Here is a 17,863-nt window from a genome sequence, read left to right as displayed (position 1 = left end):
ACCTTATCAAATGCTGTGACCTTGGCCGCTTTAGTTGCACTAAGTAGTTGTTAAAATTCTGAAATGTGCAGGGTGCAGTGGAGTGATGAGGAGGTCACAGTCCTCTCTGCAGTAAGAGGATAAGTATACAAGTAACTCTGAGATGTCAGGAAGGTGATTATCTTGAGAAATACAGAGTTCTATGTGAGCTATTGAGAAGTATGATGGGAGATACTATGTCAAGTTGCTGAGGTCTGGAAAATGTTTGAGAGGCGTTGAGACAGTTGAGATGGATCTTGGAAGGATGGGTTGAATTTTTATAGGGGAGATACAGCAGGTTGAACAAAACGTTTCAGATGGGTCAAAACCATGGAAAAGGCCAGGCAGGGAGAAATGAGAGTTGATACATAGCGGCCTGGGTTTATGAGAGAAGTTTTGGGACTGGGAGTGTGCACTGAGGGTTCATTGGGCAATGGGGAACCATTGAAAGTATATGAACCAGAAGTGGAAATATTGGAGTAGGAAGAGACAAAATAAGAAGGAAGGTCTGGTTAGGAGCCTGTTGCCTCAGATGCACTTAACTTATCTGGACCTAGTTGCCTAACCTGTAAAACAGGGATAGAATAACATGGCCTGCCTGAAAGTGGACATTTACTGGTTGCATCTGCAACCTCTCCCAGCCCTATACCTACACTTCTTCATATGTTTGGGAGTTGTCAGTGATCCTCAGGCCTGCAGTTCAGGTAAGCATATCAGTGGAGCACCTGAACTTGTGTATATTCTGTATTTCTTTTCTTTTTCTTTTTTTGTTTGGAGATAGGGTCTTGCTTTGTCACCCAAGCTGGAGTGCGGTAGTGTGATCACAGTTCACTGCAGCCTCAACCTCCTGGGCTCATGCAATCCTCTAGCAATCTTCCCTCCTTGGCCTCCTGAGCATCTAGGACTACAGGGGCATGCCACCGCACCTGGCTAATTTTTAAATTTTTTTGTAGAGACAGGGTCTCGCCATGTTGCATATCCTGGTCTTGACCTCCTGGGCTCAAGCAGCCCTCCCACCTCAGCCTCCCAAACTGCTGGGATTACAGGCGTCAGCCACCATGCCTGCCTGTATTTTTTTCTGATTTTAAAGTTATCAATATTTTTTATAGAAATATGGTAAATACAGAAAAGAATAAAGAAGGAAATATTGTCTGTAATTTTTTTTTTTTTTTTTTTTTTTTTTTTTTTTTTTTGAGACAGAGTCTTGCTCTGTGGCCCAGCCTGGAGTGCAGTGGCACGATCTCGTCTCACTGTTATCTTTGGCTCCCGGGTTCAAGCAATTCTTGTGCCTCAGCCTCCCGAGTAGCTGGGTAGGCCCTGGCCACCACACCCAGCTAATTTTCGTATTTTTAGTAGAGATAGAGTTTTGCCATTTTGGCCAGGATAGTCTCGAACTCCTGGCCTCATGTGATCCGCCTGCCTCGACCTCCCAAAGTGCTGGGATTACGGGTGTGAGCTACTGTGCCCCGCCTCTTGCCGGTAATCTGATTATTCAGTTTGATACTTTTCTTTATAGGCAGTCCAACAGGCTTTGAGTTTTGTTTAATTACCTGTGACCAATTACATTAGTTTCCTATTACTACTGTAAATAAATTGCCACAGACTTGTTGTTAGAATAACATACATTTATAATTTTACAGTTCTGTAGATAGAAACCCAACCTATGTTTCTTTTTTTTTTTTTTTTTTTTTTTTTTTTTTTGAGACGGAGTCTCACGCTGTTGCCCAGGCTGGAGTGCAGTGGCGCAATCTCGGCTCACTGCAAGCTCCGCCTCCCGGGTTCCTGCCATTCTCCTGCCTCAGCCTCCTGAGTAGCTGGGACTACAGGCGCCCGCCACCGCGCCCGGCTAGTTTTTTGTATTTTTAGTAGAGACGGGGTTTCACTGTGGTCTCGATCTCCTGACCTTGTGATCCGCCCGCCTCGGCCTCCCAAAGTGCTGGGATTACAGGCTTGAGCCACCGCGCCCGGCCAAAACCCAACCTATGTTTCACTGGACTAAAATCAAGGTGATGGCAGGGCTGTATATCTTTCTAGAGACCGTAGGGGAGAACTCATTTCCAAGCCTTTTTCATTTTTAAAAATATATATATATATTTTGAGATGGAGTCTTGCTCTGTTGCCCAGGCTGGAGTGCAGTGGCACAATCTCAGCTCACTGCAACCTCTACCTCCTGGGTTCAAGCAATTCTCCTGCCTCAGCCTTCTGAGTAGCTGGGACTACAGGTGCCTGTCATGGGGCTTACCACCATGCCTGGCTAATTTTTGTATTTTTAGTAGAGATGGGATTTCACCATGTTGGCCAGGCTGGTCTTGAACTCCTAACCTCAGGTGATCTGCCCACTTCGGCCTCCCGAAGTGCTGGGATTACAGGTATGAGCCACTGCACCCAACCATCATTTCCAAGCCTTTTACAGCTCCTAGAGCTGCCCACATTCCTTGATTTCTGGCCCCTTCCTTCATCTTCAAAGGGAGCAATGGTTGGCCAAGCCCCCATCTCACATCACTCTGACCCCTTCTTCTGTCTATCTCTTCTTTTAATGACCTTTGCGATTGCCCTGGGCCTATCTAAATAATCCAGGATAATCCCTCCTTTTCAAGGTTCTTAATTTAATTACATCTGGAAGGTCTCTTTTGCCATGTAAAGTAACATATTCACAGATTCTGGGGGATTGAGGGTGTGGACATCTTTGAGGTGCCATTATTCTGCCTAAACATGGCATGCCAGTGTAGTGCTTAAATCATGGAATCATTACATGGGTCTCTGAGTTAGTTGTTCTTTTTGGTATCTTTGCTTCACATTTAAAGCTGTGCCTAGCTTTTAGAGTAATTTCTGAATGGTCACAGATGATTTCTATTTAAATGTTTTTTTTTTTTTTTTTTTTTTTTTTTTTGAGGCCGAGTCTCGCTCTGTCACCCAGGCTGGAGTGCAGTGGCCGGATCTCAGCTCACTACAAGCTCCGCCTCCCGGGTTCCCGCCATTCTCCTGCCTCAGCCTCCCGAGTAGCTGGGACTACAGGCACCCGCCACCTTGCCCGGCTAGTTTTTTGTATTTTTTAGTAGAGACGGGGTTTCATTGTGTTAGCCAGGATGGTCTCGATCTCCTGACCTCGTGATCCACCCGTCTCGGCCTCCCAAAGTGCTGGGATTACAGGCTTGAGCCACCGCGCCCGGCCTTTAAATGTTTTTAGTTGGATGGAGATAGGGGAGGAAAGTCTGAAGTCAGAGTACCCCAGAGCCCCTCTGGGCATTTGAAGGAGAGGAGGCCCTGGCAGTCTAGAGGAATTGAGGATGGTAAAAAATGCTGCCTTCAGTTCTTTCTACTGGTAGGGTGACACCTGCCCTGGCAGTATGGCTAAACTGTATTGATGATGCTGAATTCTGATCCTGGGATATTGTTAGAGCCCAACCCAGAGCACCTGGCCTGAGAGAGGAAATCCATTCTTATGCTGTATGTGAAAAAGAAAGCCTTGGTGGCTGGGCGCGGTGGCTCATGCCTGTAATCTCAGCACTCTGGGAGGCCGAGGTAGGTGGATCACCTGAGATCAGGAGTTCGAGACCAGTCATCTTGGTTTTGGTGGTTTTAGCGGGCTTCTTTGCTGCAGCCTGTTTTGTCAGCAAGGTCTTTATGACTTGTATTTTGTGCTGACCTCCTGTCTCACCCTGTGACTTAGAACGCCTGAACTGTCTGGGAATGTAGCCCAGTAGGTCTCAGCCTCATTTTACCCAGCCCCTATTCAGGATGGAGTTGCTCTGGTTCACACACCTCTGACAATAGCTGATTAATTTTGTCATCTTTTGTAGAGACAGGGTCTTACTATGTTGCCCAGGCTGGTCTCACTCCTGGGCTCAAGTGATCCTCCTGCCTCAGCCTTCCAAAGTGCTGGGATTACAGGCATGAGCCATGCACCTAGCCTGGATACGTTCTAGTGTGGTAAAGAGGCAGCTAAAGTAATCTTTCCCTTGCTTCTATATCCTGTCCATCATCAAGCCCTGTTAACTCTTCCTCCAAAACATATCCTGAACTGGTCTGTTTCTGTCTGTACTCGTCGATTGTTACCATGCTACCATCTTTGCCTCGGCTACTGCAGAGCTCTCCTCACCTGTCTCTCTGTTTTCACTCTTGTCCTCCAAAATCCATTTTCTGTGCATCAGCCAGAGGGATTCTTCTAGATTTCAGTTCTGAACTTGATGCCCTAAGGCCTCCATGTATTTGTTATTAGTGTACAATTCAGGCTTCTGACCTGGCCTGTGGGGCCCTCTGGGGACCTTCTCTGCCTGGGCCTGAACTCCTGGGCCTCCTTGCTTCCTCTTTTCCACTGTGCTGCTGCAGCAGCAGCCTTTCCTGTTCTGGCTTCCTTGATCAGATCCCAATTTGAGGAACCTTCTTAGAGAGGTCCTCCCTGATCACATTATCAAAAGTTGTCTTTCAGGCACTATTGTTGGAGAAATAATGATGTTATGCCAATTTTGACGATTTTTCAAGTCTCTGTGCTGTCTTCTAGCACATTAGTTTCATCTGCCAGGTTTGTAGTGGAGTGTATCTTCTGTGTTTTAGTACAGGGTATTGATAAAGTATTGCACAGGACAGAGCAAAGTACATAGGCTTTGATAGGGCCACTTCTTCCCTCTGCTTCAGTGTTGACTCATTAGTCAGCATTCTTTGAATCTCATTGCCTGCTTTTGCCTTCCACTGGCCACTATTATAGCATATGCAGTAACAATAGATAATGTTTATTGAGCACTTAATATGTGCTGTGTTCAGTCCTAGCTGATTCACACATTTGAATTTTTTTTTTTTTTTTTTTTGAGACAGAGTCTCGCTCTGTTGCCCAGGCTGGAGTGCTGTGGCCAGATCTCAGTTCACTGCAAGCTCCGCCTCCCGGGTTTACGCCATTGTCCTGCCTCAGCCTCCCGAGTAGCTGGGACTACAGGCACCCGCCACCTTGCCCTGCTAGTTTTTTGTATTTTTTTGGTAGAGACGAGGTTTCACCGTGTTCACCAGGATGGTCTCGATCTCCTGACCTTATGATCCGCCTGTCTTGGCCTCCCAAAGTGTTGGGATTACAGGCTTGAGCCACCGTACCTGGCCGGTTTTTTTTTTTTTGAGACGGAGTCTCCTTCTGTCACCCAGGCTGGAGAGTGCAGTGGTGCTATCTCAGCTCACTGCAACCTCCACTTTCTGGGTTCAGGCAATTCTCCTGCCTCAGCCTCCCGAGTAGTTGGGATTACAGGTGCTCGCCACCATGCCCGACTACTTTTTGTATTTAGTAGAGACGGGGTTTCACCATGTTGGCCAGGCTGGTCTCAAACTTCTGACCTCATGATCTGTCCTCCTCGGCCTACCAAAATGCTGGAATTACAGGTGTGAGCCGCTGCGCCCTGCCACATTTGATTTTTTAAAAGAGTCAGTGAGGCATTGTTACTGCAGGTTGGTTTAGGTAAACTGTTCGTGGTCAGGAGGTGGGGACACCCACTTAGACTGTCCTAACACCAAAATGCAAACTTTAGCCATTGTGTCTTACCCCCTCTGAGTATATATAGTTTTAACCCTTAGCTCATATTACTCAGAGTTTATGTGTTTTGAGGGGCATGTGTACAATCGTTTCAGCAGCTGGAGATGTCCTGTGATCTTTTAACTAAAAAATAATTATGACTTATTGGTTACATGGACTCTTTGGGGTTTATGGTAGTGTTTTTTTGTTTGTTTTTTGTATGTTTGTTTGTTTGTTTTTGAGACAGAGTTTTGCTGTGTCACCCAGGCTGCAGTGCAGTGGCACGATCTTGGCTCACTGCAACCTCTGTCTCCTGGGTTCAAGTGATTCTTCTGCCTCAGCCTCCCGAGTAGCTGGGACGACAGGCGCATGCCACCACGCCTGGCTAATTTTTGTATTTTTAGTAGAGACGGGGTTTCACCATGTTGGCCAGGCTGGTCTCGAGCTCCTGACCTCAGGTAATCCACCTGTCTTGGCCTCCCAAAGGGTTGGGATTACAGGTATGAGCCACTGCGTCTGGCCTATTTTTTATTTTTATTTATTTAAGAGATAGGGTCTCACTGTGTTGGCCAGGCTAGTCTCAAACTCCCAACTCAAGCTATCCTTCCACCTCAGCCTCCTAGATAGCTGGGACTACAGGCATGTGACACTGTACTCAGCTTGCTTTACTTTGAATGTGGTTTTCTGTTTTCTGGAGCTGTTTTTGGGGGGTCTTATTTTCTAGGTCCAAAAGCTTCTTTGCATGTGTCCAGTGGATTTCCATGGGATCTTCCAGTTAGATGAAAGACGGAGAGATGCAGTGATTGCATTGGGCATTTTTCTGATTGAATCTGATCTCCAGGTAAGTCTTCATGAAATTAAAAGTTTCTTCATTGTAAATAGGGGTGTAGTGAGCATTTAAGTTTGTATCTGCTTATATTTACCTAAAACATTACTAGAAGAATGCATTTGAACCTAATTAAAGTGGTTAGTGAGGAGGGTAGGACAAGGTGGAAGTGAGACTTCCAAATGTAAACCTTCTTAGAAAATTTGAGTTTTTTGGAATTATGTGTATATATTATGTTGTAAAAAAAAGTGGTTTTTGTTTGTTTGTTATTATGTGCCACAGAGTAAGTCAAAATGGTTTGAGAAGTAATTGTGTGCCTTCCAGGATAGGTTTGGTTTTCAAGCTCATCATTCAGACTCAGGGGTACTGTATTTCTCCTTCCAAAAGGACAAAATCATTTTAGGTAATTTTGATATAATGTCTTTTTCAAAATTGTGATTATGTATATAAACTTGTAGAGTATGTATCATTGTATCTTCTTTTTTTTTCTTTGAGATGGAGTCTCGCTCTGTTGCCCAGGCTGGAGTGCAGTGGTGCAGTGTTGGCTCACTGCAACCCCCGCCTCCGGGGTTCAAGTGATTCTCCTGCCTCAACCTCCTGAGTAGCTGGGATTACGGGTGCCAGCCACCACTCCCGGCTCATTTTTTTGTATTTTTAGTAGAGACGGGGTTTCTCCATGTTCGGCAGGCTGGTCTTAAGCTCTTGACCTCAGGTGATCTGCCCGCCTCTGCTTCCCAAAGTGTTAGGATTACAAGCATGAACCACGTGTGAGCCATCATGCCTGGTCTCAATGTACCTTTTAATAGAGACTTAAAAACTAGCCCTGTAGCTCCAACGAAAAAATAATGTGACTGTTTTGTGTGTGTATTTTTTTTTGTTTTTGTTTGTTTTTTGAGACTATATTTTTATATTTATCAAAGCTAATTGAAACGATTGATCATTGGATATTGAATCTTTTATTTATGTATTTATTTTTATCATTACTAGAAACTATTTCTAAATTCCAAGTTAATTATGCTGTGTTAGGTAAATAAAGATGTTAGACATTTGAATATTTATCTAGAAAAGGTTGCTTCCGTCTCCTGGAAATTTTGCTCTAATAAGCGTTAATATTTTGACAGTATTTATACATTTGAAAAAAATAAGAATTTTAATTATAGAGCAGTATTTTAGTAATTAAATAGGTTACCTGATCAAGGTTACATAAAAAACCAAAATTAGATACATAAGCTGCATTTTGGCTTTTCTTCTGCTATGTATTTGTTTATTTATTCTTAGAAACAGAGTGTCACTCTATCGCCTAGGCTGGAGTGCAGTGGCACAGTCATTATTTAATGCAGCCTTGAACTCCTGGGCTCAAGGGATTCTCCCATCTCAGCCTCCTGAGCAGCTGGGTTTATAGTCATGGGTATGATTTTTAAATTTTCTGTAGAAATGAGAGTCTTGCTATGTTGCCTATAGGTTATCTCCATATGCTAGGTTGATCTCCAACCCTGGTCTCAAGTGATCCTCATGCCTAGGCCTCCCAAAGTGCTGGGATTACAGGCATGTGCCACCGTACCCAGCTTACCTGTTTATTTATAAACGTGAAAAGAAAGAAAACCATTTTTACTTTTTCTGTTTACCATATCCTACATAAATATAAAATGAATTATAAAGGGCAAAAAAGAATTTAAAAAATTTTTTTAAGAAACTATTGTTGTTCAAATGTGGATTACTTGATAATATCTTTGACAAACACATTTCTTTATAGATTTACTTGTAAGTCCTGAAAGTATCGTACTTGTATTAGACTTCTTAAGATGACAACGAATAGATGAGCACAAGTTACTTTTGGTGTCATTCAGGTTCTGGGTAAGGACTAGCAGGGTCCCAGGTGGCATGTGACGTTGTCCCTTGGACCATAGAGTTTGCCTGTATGTCCAGGGCAGCCCACTGGCCTCATATATACTAGGAGAGAAGCCTAGCATGCTTTGCCAGCCCCCTGAGAAAGCCCTAGGGACCACCTTGGTTTACCTGGTGCTTATATTCCTTGCTTCCCTCTAGGATGGGCTGTGCATTAACCTCCTTCCGGTCCCAGCAGTGGGCTGCCATGGTAGCAGCTGTGGCCAGAGGAGCTGAGGTGGTTTTACTCACCCTGTACTGCTAATGTCATCACAGTTTATATAGAAAAGCCACCTGGAGCCACTTCCTCTGCAGGAGGCCATGTGGTTCAGGCCTTATGGAGTTTTGTTCCTGTCAGTACACTAGGATCCTCAACTGATGTCTTAGCCAGTTCCTTTTTATGGTCTAGAGAAAAAACTGTTTTGTTTTTGATAAAGTTCTTTGTTTTTGTTTATCTGTTATGGTATAACAAGCTCCCCCCAAACTTAGTGCTTAATACATTGTTTTCTTTGATTCATGAATCTGCAATTTAAACAGGGCTCAATTGACTCCATTTAGCGTCAGTTGGGTGGCTCAAAAGCTGGGGGCTGGAATCACCTGAAGTCTCATTCATGGGTCTTATCATGGTATAGTGTCTAGGTTCCAGGACAAATGTCCTGAAAAAGAACCAGGTGGAAGCTGCGTGCTTTCTGCCATGTTATGTTTTGTTTTGTTTTATTTTTCTGAGACAGAGTCTCGCTGTGTCGCCCAGGCTGGAGTGCAGTGGCGCCATCTAGGCTCACTGCAAGCTCCGCCTCCCGTGTTTACTTATGCCATTCTCATGCCTCAGCCTCCCCAGTAGCCGGGAATACAGGTGCAGGTGCCCACAACCATGCCCGGCTAATTTTTTGTGTTTTCAGTAGAGATGGGGTTTCACGGTGTTAGCCAGGATAGTCTCGATCTCCTGACTTCATGATTTGCCCACCTCGGCCTCCCAAAGTGCTGGGGTTACAGGTGTGAGCCACCATGCCCGGCCACTGTCTGCCATGTTTTTATGTTTTAATTTTTTTTTTGAGACAGGATTTCACTCTCGCCCAGGCTGGAGTGCAGTGGCACAATCTCGACTTACTGAAGCCTTCACCTCCCATGCTCAAGCAATCTTCCCACCTCAGCCTCCCGAGTAGCTGGGACTACAGGAATGTGCCACTGCACCCAGCTAATACTTGTATTTTTAGTAGAGACGTGATTTTGCCATGTTGGCCAGCCAGGTCTTGAATTCCTGAGCTCAAGTGATCCACCCGCCTGGGTCCCCCAAAGTGCTAGGATTACGGGTGTGAGCCACTGTGCCTGGCTGCAGCCATGTTTTTAAAACTACCACATAGTTTGTCAGCATTTCAAAACGTCAAATAGTACCCCTCTTCTCTAGAGCACACTTCTTCTCTGGAGCACAACTAATCCTTAACTGGAACAGCTGTAATTAGGGAAATAGCTCCAAAAGCCAATGATGGAAGATTATGAAGCTGTATATTGGTGTTGATTGGCTAGTTCAGAAATTAGAGGAAAGTAAAATTTTTCACTGGGCTAATGTTGGCTATAAAGTCTGATGCTCAACTTGAGAAGAGCAAGAGGAAACATGAAGTAGAAAATTAAAAAAAAAAAAAAAAAAGCAAGGAATATGGACAAGGGACATGAACAGAAAAAAGCATCACCCAGTTGAGATGCCCACACTATGAGCTTCTCTCCATCCCTAGGATCTTATTCTGGGGCTCTTGGATGGATTTTGGGGGTCTAAACCATTCTCACTGAAGACAGCTTTGAGTGCATACACACATGTACCTTCTGGAGATGCCCAACCCCCAGAGGAGGCCTGAGCAGGCTGGACCCTCTGCTCCAGAAGGCAGGTGTGAACCCTTCCTTAGGCTCCTGTGGTACAGGTTGATGAAACAGCCTCTGGACTCTGCAGTGTGAAAACAGGAATGGAGTGATGCCATGTGAATTTACATGCTCTTTACATTATCCTTGGAGAATCTCTGAGATGATTAGGATGTGGATATGCTTTGCTTTGGGCTTAATCTGGGCTAAAAAGCTACCAATCACTTATTTTATTAAATCTAATTTCTTCTTCTTCTTCTTATTTTTTAGCACAAAGATTGTGTGGTTCCTTACCTTCTGCGACTTCTCAAAGGTCTTCCAAAAGTGTATTGGGTAGAAGAAAGCACAGCTCGGAAAGGCAGAGGTAATAGTATATAATGTTTTCCCTGAGTATAAAAGAAAATATACATATTCAGTGTCTGTAGGATCAAGTGTTTATTCATACTGATACATCAGATGCGTCTTGTCTCACTTCTGGCTGTCAAACAACTAACTGCCTGCAGCATTGTGGGCTGAGCTTACATCCATGTGTTGGCCACAGCCCATGGATGAGTTGGGGAGAAGGTGGGCCTGGGCAGGCCAGCTTTCCCTTGCATTCTTCTGAGACTGAGCATTCTTGCTCATTCTTGTTGAGACCTTCAAGAACCTTTTCTCATGTCTCATTGGCCAGAATTGGGTTACCTGCCCATCCCCAAATCAGTCACTGTTACCCTTAGAATTTATAGGCTCACTCCTGGAGTGAGGTCAGTTTTCCAGATTATACTGCTGCTGCTCAAAAAGGGTGAGATGGAGGTTGGGACGCAACAGCAATGTTCACTGTAAATGGTTTCATCACTTTGTTTCTAAGTTGCAGTTAAACTTTGCACCTTTAGAAACGGAATAAATTGGCCGGTATGGTGGCTCACTCCTGTAATTCTAGCTCTTTGGGAGGCCGAAGTGGGCAGATCGTTTGCGCTCAGGAGTTTAAGACTAGTCTGGGTCAGCCAGGCACGGTGGCTTATGCCTATAATCCCAGCACTTCGGGAGGCCGAGGCAGGTGGATCACGAGGTCAGGAGTTCAAGGCCAGCCTGGCCAATATGGTGAAACTCCATCTCTACTAAAAAATACAAAAATTAGCCGAGCATGGTGGTGTGTGCCTGTAGGCCCAGCTACTCGGAAGGCTGAGGCAGAAGAATCGTTTGAACCCAGGAGGTGGAGGTTGCAGTGAGCCAAGACATGCCACTGCACTCCAGCCTGGGCAACAACAGAGCGAGACTCCATCTCGAAAAAAAAAAAAAAGAATGAAAGAGAATATTTGCAAACTATGCAAAAGTCTAATGTCCAGAATCTATGAGGAACTTAAATTTACAAGCAAAAAACAACCCCATTAAAAGGTGAGCGAAGGACAAATAGACACTTTTCAAAAGAAGACATACAAGTGGCCAATAAATATATGAAAAATATGCTCATCATCTGATGCTAATAATCAGAGAAATGCAAATCAAAATTGCAATGAGATACCATCTCACACCAGTCAGAATGGCTATTATTAGAAAGTCAAGAAATAACAGATGCTGGTGAGGTTGTGGAGAAAAGGGAACACTTGTACACTGCTAGTGTGAATATAAATTAGTTCAGCCATTGTGGAATGCAGTTTGGCAATTTCTGAAAGAACTTAAAACAGAATTACCATTTGACCCAGCAATCCCATTATTGGGTACATACTCAAAGGAATGTAAATCATCCTGCTGTAAAGATACATGCATAAGTATGTTTATTACAGCAATATTCACAATAACAAAGATAAGGAATCAACCTAAATGCCCGTCAATGGAAGACTAGATAAAGAAAATGTGGTATGTGTACCATGGAGTACTGTGTAGCCATAAAAAAAGAACAAGATCGGCCAGGCGGGGTGGCTCAAGCCTGTAATCCCAGCACTTTGGGAGGCCGAGACGGGCGGATCACGAGGTCAGGAGATCGAGACCATCCTGGCTAACACAGTGAAACCCCGTCTCTACTAAAAAATACAAAAAACTAGCCGGGCGAGGTGGTGGGTGCCTGTAGTCCCAGCTACTCGGGAGGCTGAGGCAGGAGAATGGCGTAAACCAGGGAGGCGGAGCTTGCAGTGAGCTGAGATCCGGCCACTGCACTCCAGCCTGGGCGACAGAGTGAGACTCCGTCTCAAAAAAAAAAAAAAAAAAAAAAAAAAAAAACAAAAACAAGATCATGTCCTTTTATTTTTTATTTTATCTTTTTTTGAGACAGAGTCTCGCTGTGTCACCCAGCCTGGAGTACAGTGGTGCGATCTCTGCTCACTGCAACCTCTGCCTCCCAGGTTCAAGCGGTTCTTGTGTCTCAGCCTCCCAAGTAGCTGAGATTATAGGCATGTGCCACTACGCCCAGCTAATTTTTAAGATTTATAGTGGAGATGGGGTTTGCCATGTTGGCTTGGCTGGTCTCGAACTCCTGGCCTCAAGTGATTTGCCTGCCTCAGCCTTCCAAAGTGCCGGGATTACAAGTGTGAGGCCACTGTGCCCGGCCGAGATCATGTCTTTTGTAGCAACATGGATGGAGCTGGAGACCATTATGGGAGAATTAGCACAGGAACAGGAAACCAGACGCTGCATGTTCTCACTTATAAGTGGGATCTAAACATCGAGTACATATGAATACAGAAGGAACAGCAGACACTGAGGCCTACTTAAGAGTGGAGAGTAGGAGGAAGGTGAGGATGGGAAAACTACTTTTTGGGTACTATACTTACTACGGGGATGATGAAATAATCTGTACACCAAATCCCTGTAACATGCAGTTTACCTGTATAACAAAACTGCACATGTACCCCTGAACCCGAAATAAAAATTAAAAAACATTCTGTTTGTGCCTATATTCCTCTTGACCTTTGGGTTTTCATCATTTCTGGTAACATGCCTAAAACTGACAGATCCCAAATTATGCGTGTATCCTGCAATTTGTTAGGATTTTGTTTCTTTTTTGTGTTTTGAGACAGAGTGTCACTCTGTCTGCACTCCAAGCTGGAGTGCAGTGGCCTGACCTCGGTTCACTGCAACCTCCACCTCCTGGGTTCAAGCAATTCTCGTGCCTCAGCCGCCCCAGTACCTGGGATTACAGGCATGCACCACCATGCCTGGCTAATTTTTGTATCTTCGGTAGAGACAGAATTTTGCCATGTTGGCTGGGCTGGTCTTGAACTCCTGGCCTCAAGTGGTCTGCCTTCCTCGGCCTCCTAAAGTGCTAGCACTATAGGCGTGAGCCACCGCACCCAGTCTGTCGTGCAATTTGATAGACTACAAATTAAATAGAGCATCATTACTAAAAAGTCAAATTTTAGGCTGGGCATGGGCACATTCAAGTTTGAGAATAACCTAGAGCTGCACTTTAAAATTTTAGGTGTTGAAAAAAAATAAAAATAAAAATAAAAAAAAATAAAAAGCCGGGCGCGGTGGCTCAAGCCTGTAATCCCAGCACTTTGGGAGGCCGAGACGGGCGGATCACGAGGCCAGGAGATCGAGAGACGATCCCGGCTAACACGGTGAAACCCCGTCTCTACTAAAAAATACAAAAAAAACTAGCCGGGCGAGGTGGCGGGCGCCTGTAGTCCCAGCTACTCGGGAGGCTGAGGCAGGAGAACGGCGTAAACCCGGGAGGCGGAGCTTGCAGTGAGCTGAGATCCTGCCACTGCACTCCAGCCTGGGTGACAGAGCAAGACTCCGTCTCAAAAAAAGGTGTTGGAGTAGAAATGTAAGTCTTCTGTCATGTACTATGAATATATCCATTAAATAATGGATACTCTTTTGTCCTTAATTCAATATTCAAAATTGATTAATTTTTTATTTTTGAGATGACAACTCATTCTGTCACCCAGGCTGGAGTACAGTGGTGCGATCTCAGCTCATTGCAACCTCCACCTCCTGGCTTCAAGCGATTCTCCTGCCTCAGCCTCCCAAGTGGCTGGGATAGGTGTATGCCACTGCACCCAGCTGATTTTTGTATTTTTAGTAGAGACGGGGTTTCACCAGGTTGGCCAGGCTGGTCTCGAACTCCTGACCTCAGGTGATCTCTCTGCCTTGGCCCCCCAGAAGTGCTGGGATTATAGGTGTGAGCTACTTCGCCCAGCCAAGTGTTTTTTTTTTAAATTTTATTATTATTATTTTTAAATTTTTTGGTGATTTCTCACATTTACTTAGGGAATAAAAAGTTGAATCCGTCACGTTGAGAGGCTCTGTTATCTCACACTAGCTATTGGCTCAGGAAACATTTAAGTTTATTGAACCAAAACATTTACATAAAGGAATGGTAGGGGTGTTTCTCAGCAAACTCATTGGGCCCATAGCTGTTCTTTTGAGACTTGTCTCAAGGAGGGGAGCTGCTGTAAACTGGTCCCTTGTCAGGTCATGGTGAGAGGGAATATACTGAGTTGGATGGCCAGAGGTGTGACCCAGTATCTGGTTCCTGGTTATCTGATTACTGTTTTTACATCTTCCAGGTGCCCTCCCAGTTGCAGAGAGCTTCAGCTTCTGCTTGGTAACTCTGCTGTCTGATGTGGCCTATAGGGATCCTTCACTCAGGGATGAGGTAAGCATGTGTTGATTTGGTGTGCATTTCTATTAGATTGAATAGAGTCCCAAAGTGATGAAAAGATTTTAAAAATGTGAAATGTGACCAGATTGCTTTTTGATATTTATCTGTTTCATCCTGTTCATAGCAGACCTAAGACATGTTTAGGTCTTTCAGTACTCTTTAGGATCTCATGAGTCTTATCTCATTCAACTTTTCTTTTTTTTTCTTTTTCTTTTTTCTAATGAAGGGCAGGCGCTGCAGAGACATGAGCAGCACTCTCCCTTTCAGCTTTTCAGAAAGTCGTGTAAGGTAGGCGGCAGAAAAAGGCAGAGGCAGCTCATTTTTCTTGCTCTTTGTTGGGGATTGAAGTCATTCATAGAAGATCATTTTCTTTTCTTTTGTTTTTTTGAGACAGAGTCTTGCTCTGTCATCCAGGCTGGAGTGCAGTGGCATGACCTTGTCTCACTGCAACCTCCACCTTCCTCCTCAAGCCAGCCTCCCTCCTCAGACTCCCAAGAAGCTGAGACTATAGGCGTGCACCATCACGCCAGCTAATTTGTTTTGTATTTTTTGTAGAGACGAGATTTGGCCACGTTGCCCAGGCTGGTCTTGAACTCTGGGCCTCAAGCGATCCTCCTGCCTTGACCTCCCAGAATACTGGGATTATAGGTGTGAGCCACTGTGCCCAGCTAGAAGAGAATCTTCTAGGTAGCTGAAGCTTTTATCTTTAAGGGCACAGACTTTCTTTAGATTTTGTTAATTTTGATAGAAATGTTACAAACATGTATTTCATACTTTCCTCTTCTTTAAGCAAAGAATATAATCATACAACTTCTTCTTAGATTTATCGCTTAGAAAGTTAGTTTTTGTATGCTGGTATTCTAGGTTCTTCCAAGCAGTGCCTAGTTGCTTGTCTGCATTCTAAATGTTCCCAGTTAGTGATGTATTTTGACTAATTTAGATTCTTCATTTATTTGTAGGTTGGCTAAAGATATAATTAAATGGCCGGGCGCGGTGGCTCAAGCCTGTAATCCCAGCACTTTGGGAGGCCGAGACGGGCGGATCACGAGGCCAGGAGATCGAGACCATCCTGGCTAACACAGTGAAACCCCGTCTCTACTAAAAAAATACAAAAAACTAGCCGGGCGAGGTGGCGGGCGCCTATAGTCCCAGCTACTCGGAAGGCTGAGGCAGGAGAATGACGTAAACCCGGGAGGCGGAGCTTGCAGTGAGCTGAGATCCGGCCACTGTACTCCAGCCCGGGCGACAGAGTGAGACTCCGTCTCAAAAAAAAAAAAAAAAAAAAAAAAAAAAAAGATATAATTAAATATGTTAGAATTATGTGTTTTTATTTAAAAGTTGAACATTAAAGGCTTTTCTGTTAATATAATTTATCAGAATAAAGAGGTCAACACCAAAGGTGATAACATGACTTTAACATATAAAATGGAAAATGTGGGTGGGTGTGGTGGCTCAGGCCTATAATCCCAGCACTTTGGGATGCTGAGGCAGGTGGATCACTGAGGTCAGGAGTTTGAGACCAGCCTGGCCAACAGGGGGAAACCCTGTCTCTACTAAAAATGCAAAAATTAGCCAGGTGTGGTGGCAGGAGCCTGTAATCCCAGCTGCTCAGGAGGCTGAGGCATGAGAATCACTTGAACCCGGGAGGCAGAGGTTGCAGCGAGCTGAGATCATGCCACTGCACTCCAGCCTGGGCAACAGAGTGAGACTCGGTCTCAAAATAAATAAATAAATAAATAAAATAAAATAAATAAATAAAATGGAAAAAGTATTGCTTTCCAGGCTTTCATAGAGTATTCGGCATTGTTTAATATTAGGAAAATGTAAGAGATTTGACTTGGTTATGAACAAGTCATGTCACACCAACTTCATTTTTTCTTTGCCTGGGTTTTCTAAGAAGAGTGGTTGAGAGAAATGAAGTTGTTGCAGTGTAGTGGATCTTCATAAAGGCTTTAGACAAGCACCTTTCCTGACATCCTGGACCAATTATATGGGCTGAGGGCCAAATGGTTTGGAGGGTTTGCAGAACTGCCTGAAGGACTGTCCCAAAGGGTTATCAGTGAGGTATCGGCCCAGCAAGACCCTCCTATCATTGGAGCAAAACAAGCTAGTGCTGTGAATGAATATCTGGAAAGCAAGTTTATTTCATTTGTAGAAGGCACAAAGCTGGGAATCACAGATTTGTACAATGAGCTAAAGCTAATACCATGAGTTTTTGTAGGAATACATGAAAGATAAAAAATACCAACTACGTTGGTAGAGATTACATAGTTTAGGAGAAGCAGGTGCGAAAAAAGACTTAGGTATCTTCCTCATTTATAAGCTCGTTGTTATGCATGGTGGCTCACACCTGTAATCCCAAGTTCTGGGAGGCTGAGGCAGGAGGATCACTTGAGCCCAGGAGTTTGAGACCAGTTTGGGCAACATAGCGAAACCCATCCCTACAAAAATAAAAATAAAAATTAGCTGGGAATACATATGTAACAAACCTGCACATTATGCACATGTACCCTAGAACTCAAAATATAAAAAAAAAAAAAAAAAAAAAAAAAAATTAGCTGGGCATAGTGACACATGCCTGTAATCCCAGCTACTCAGGAGGCTGAGGCAGGAGGATTGCTTGAGTCCAGGAGTTTGAGGCTCCAATGAGCTATGATTGAACCCCTGCACTGATCTTGGCCCACTCCATTCTCAGCCCTCCGGGCTCAAGTGGCCCTCACACCTCAGCCTCTTGAGTATTTGGGACCACAGGCACGCACCACCACACCTGGCTAATTTTTGTATATTTTGTAGAGACAGAGTTTCGATACTTTGCCCAGGCTGGTCTTGAACTCTTGAGTTCAACTAATCCACCCGCTTCAGCCTCCCAAAGAGCTGGGATTTTAGACATGAGCCACCCCGCCAGGACAAAAAGCAATTCTTAACTTAAAAAATTATGGGCTGGGTGTGGTGGCTCACGCCTGTATCCCAGCACTTTGGGAGACTGAGGCGGGTGGATCACCTGAGGTCAGGAGTTTGAGACCAGCCTGGCTAATATGGTAAAACCCCATCTGTACTAAAAATACAAGAAATTAGCCATACTGTTACAGAATATGTCAATAAAGGAAAAAGTAGCCCCAAGGGCTGGTAGGTACAAGCCCCAGGAGGACAACATTGGCCCAGTGTTGGGAGGAACTCTGAACCAGCCCAGAGAGTGAGGGTTTTGTCC

At 44.4% G+C, this 17,863-nt stretch overlaps 2 protein-coding genes across 2 annotated transcripts in view; one reads left to right on the top strand and one right to left on the bottom strand.

Moving 5' to 3' along the window:
• Positions 1-17,863, bottom strand: part of SNAP29 (synaptosome associated protein 29) — a 212,599-nt gene that overhangs the window by 44,850 nt on the left and 149,886 nt on the right. The window lies entirely within an intron of this gene.
• PI4KA (phosphatidylinositol 4-kinase alpha) overlaps positions 1-17,863 on the top strand; it is a 145,612-nt gene that overhangs the window by 13,467 nt on the left and 114,282 nt on the right. The window contains exons 2-4 of the mRNA XM_050746023.1: positions 6,234-6,350; positions 10,341-10,434; positions 14,561-14,649. Of these exons, the coding sequence (XP_050601980.1) occupies positions 6,234-6,350; positions 10,341-10,434; positions 14,561-14,649 (300 nt within the window). The remainder of the gene's footprint in view (positions 1-6,233; positions 6,351-10,340; positions 10,435-14,560; positions 14,650-17,863) is intronic.

The sequence above is a fragment of the Macaca thibetana genome, chromosome 10 (genome assembly GCF_024542745.1).
Source record: "Macaca thibetana thibetana isolate TM-01 chromosome 10, ASM2454274v1, whole genome shotgun sequence".
Classification (NCBI taxonomy): Eukaryota; Metazoa; Chordata; class Mammalia; order Primates; family Cercopithecidae; genus Macaca; species Macaca thibetana.
The sequence above is the reverse complement of the archived record's forward strand: the minus strand, read 5'-3'. Positions and strand labels throughout refer to the sequence as shown.